At 33.2% G+C, this 3233-nt stretch overlaps 1 protein-coding gene across 1 annotated transcript; it reads left to right on the forward strand.

Moving 5' to 3' along the window:
* Positions 1-2940, forward strand: LOC110796958 (uncharacterized). Its single transcript, XM_056829027.1, has 3 exons — positions 1-327; positions 437-633; positions 2655-2940. The coding sequence occupies exons 1-3, from the start codon at positions 16-18 to the stop codon at positions 2701-2703; spliced, it is 558 nt and encodes a 185-aa protein (XP_056685005.1). The 5' UTR covers positions 1-15; the 3' UTR covers positions 2704-2940.
* The last annotated feature ends 293 nt before the right edge of the window (positions 2941-3233 follow it).

Here is a 3233-nt window from a genome sequence, read left to right on the forward strand (position 1 = left end):
TCATTATCTCCAATAATGCTTGACTGGGTAGAAATCTTCAACTGTTTATATCTTCATGTCTCCAGGGGTTGTGTGGAGAATTGTCAGGAGACGGGTTGTGTTGGAAGTCAACAATGCTTTCAGCATATATTCACCGCTGATGGTAACATTTCTGATGGTCGGTGGTACCTCCAAGAACCTCTCTATCTGAAATGGAAACAATGGGATTGCCACAGTGATTGCCGCTACTATTGTATGCTTGCAAGGGAGGAGGAAAGAAGAAAGCTCGGCGAGAAGCCTGTCAAGTATCACGGAAGATGGCCTTTTCGTCGTGTTTATAGAATTCAGGTTCTTATGTGTTCCTGTTTGTTGCAATATGTTAGATTATTTTGCAGTAGTATTAACTTTATTTGTCCTTCAATTAGCAAGTTCAAATATTTTCGACTTGTTTCTCCAGGAACTTGTTTCTGTTTCTTTTTCTGCACTCAATCTTGCTATACAATTTCATGGTTGGATATCTTTCTTCATTCTTGTCAACTACAAGCTGCCTTTGACGGATAATCGAAAGACGTACTATGAGTATTCTGGCCTTTGGCATATCTATGGTGTCCTAGCAATGAACTGTTGGTTCTGGGCTCCAGTTTTCCACAGCCGGTAAGAACTCATCGTCTCATCCTTTTGTTCTTTTCTGTTTAATTCGATTATTATGCATCTATTATAGCTGTAAACCTGTAAGATATCCCTAAATTTTTGCCTAAAAATGACTTAGAACGACCAAATTAGCCTTAAATGTGAAATAATAGATTGTAAAGAGCCTTAGAAAGTTGTAAATATGCATATTAAACGTGTAATAAGTTTGAAAACATTCCTTAGGTTCTTTATTTCAAAGTTGGGTTCGAAAACTTCATTTTTGCCTAAAAATGACTTAGAACGACCAAATTAGCCTTAAATGTGAAATAATAGATTGTAAAGAGCCTTAGAAAGTTGTAAATATGCATATTAAACGTGTAATAAAAGTTTGAAAACATTCCTTTGGTTCTTTAGTTCAAAGTTGGGTTCGAAAACGTCATTTTTGCCTAAAAATGTCCTAGAACGACCCAATTACCCTTAAATGTGAAATAATAGTTTGTAAAGAGCCTTAGAAAGTTGTAAATATGCATATTAAACGTGTAATAAGTTTGAAAACATTCCTTAGGTTCTTTAGTTCAAAGTTGGGTTCGAAAACTTCATTTTTGCCTAAAAATGTCCTAGAACGACCAAATTAGCCTTAAATGTGAAATAATAGATTGTAAAGAGCCTTAGAAAGTTGTAAATATGCATATTAAACATGTAATAAGTTTGAAAACATTTCTTAGGTTCTTTAGTTCAAAGTTGGGTTCGAAAACGTCATTTTTGCCTAAAAATGTCCTAGAACGACCCAATTACCCTTAAATGTGAAATAATAGATTGTAAAGAGCCTTAGAAAGTTGTAAATATGCATATTAAACGTGTAATAAGTTTGAAAACATTCCTTAGGTTCTTTAGTTCAAAGTTGGTTTCGAAAACGTCATTTTTGCCTAAAAATGACCTAGAACGACCAAATTAGCCTTAAATGTGAAATGATAGGTTGTAAAGAGCCTTAGAAAGTTGTAAATATGCATATTAAACATGTAATAAGTTTGAAAACATTCCTTAGGTTCTTTAGTTCAAAGTTGGGTTCGAAAACGTCATTTTTGCCTAAAAATGTCCTAGAACGACCCAATTACCCTTAAATGTGAAACAATAGATTGTAAAGAGCCTTAGAAAGTTGTAAATATGCATATTAAACGTGTAATAAGTTTGAAAACATTCCTTAGGTTCTTTAGTTCAAAGTTGGGTTCGAAAACGTCATTTTTGCCTAAAAATGTCCTAGAACGACCCAATTAGCCTTAAATGTGAAATAATAGATTGTAAAGAGCCTTAGAAAGTTGTAAATATGCATATTAAACGTGTAATAAGTTTGAAAACATTCCTTAGGTTCTTTAGTTCAAAGTTGGGTTCGAAAATGTCATTTTTGCCTAAAAATGTCCTAGAAAGACCCAATTACCCTTAAATGTGAAATAATAGTTTGTAAAGAGCCTTAGAAAGTTGTAAATATGCATATTAAACGTGTAATAAGTTTGAAAACATTCCTTAGGTTCTTTAGTTCAAAGTTGGGTTCGAAAACTTCATTTTTGCCTAAAAATGTCCTAGAACGACCAAATTAGCTTTAAATGTGAAATAATAGATTGTAAAGAGCCTTAGAAAGTTGTAAATATGCATATTAAACGTGTAATAAGTTTGAAAATATTCCTTAGGTTCTTTAGTTCAAAGTTGGGTTCGAAAACGTCATTTTTGCCTAAAAATGTCCTAGAACGACCCAATTACCCTTAAATGTGAAATAATAGTTTGTAAAGAGCCTTAGAAAGTTGTAAATATGCATATTAAACGTGTAATAAGTTTGAAAGCATTCCTTAGGTTCTTTAGTTCAAAGTTGGGTTCGAAAACTTCATATTTGCCTAAAACGTCCTAGAGCGACCCAATTAGCCTTAAATGTGAAATAATAGATTGTAAAGAGCCTTAGAAAGTTGTAAATATGCATATTAAACGTGTAATAAGTACACAAAACTATTATATTGATCTATCGTTGATAAATTGAATTATTTACACTTTTTCAGGATTTTTCAAGAACATTGCCTTATTCACCGGAGGAGATTAATGAGGTGAAAGATTTTTGGGCAGATTACTTCATGAACAATGTCGACTTTTAGCTTAATTTGTAATATGAACTCGATCTCTAGCTAGATACCTTTGTTGTAGTAATTTTATGTTTGTTGTAACATGTTGGTTGATCTATGACGAATTTAATTGCCTTTTATTGGGAACGTTAATTACGTTGTAAACTATTGTGACAGGTATTATTTATAAATGTATTCCCGGTATTGGGAAGCGTCTACTTTCAAAGACGATCATGTCGGAATTTCCAATAAAATATTAAAAAACCAATTTTAAAAAAAAAACAAAAAATAAGTCATTTGCCACGCACGTTAGCTTAATGTGCAAGGCAAATGACTTAATTTTTTGGCGCTCAAATTGTCATTTGCGTCGCACATTAAGCTATTGTGCGTGGCAAATGACTTTTTTTTTGGCGCCTGAAAGTCATTTGCCACGCACTTTAAGCTAATGTGCGTGGCAAATGACTTTTCAACATGGTGCCTGAAAAGTCATTTGCCACGCACATTTGCTTAATGTGCGAC

This window comes from Spinacia oleracea, chromosome 5 (assembly GCF_020520425.1).
Source record: "Spinacia oleracea cultivar Varoflay chromosome 5, BTI_SOV_V1, whole genome shotgun sequence".
NCBI lineage: Eukaryota > Viridiplantae > Streptophyta > Magnoliopsida > Caryophyllales > Amaranthaceae > Spinacia > Spinacia oleracea.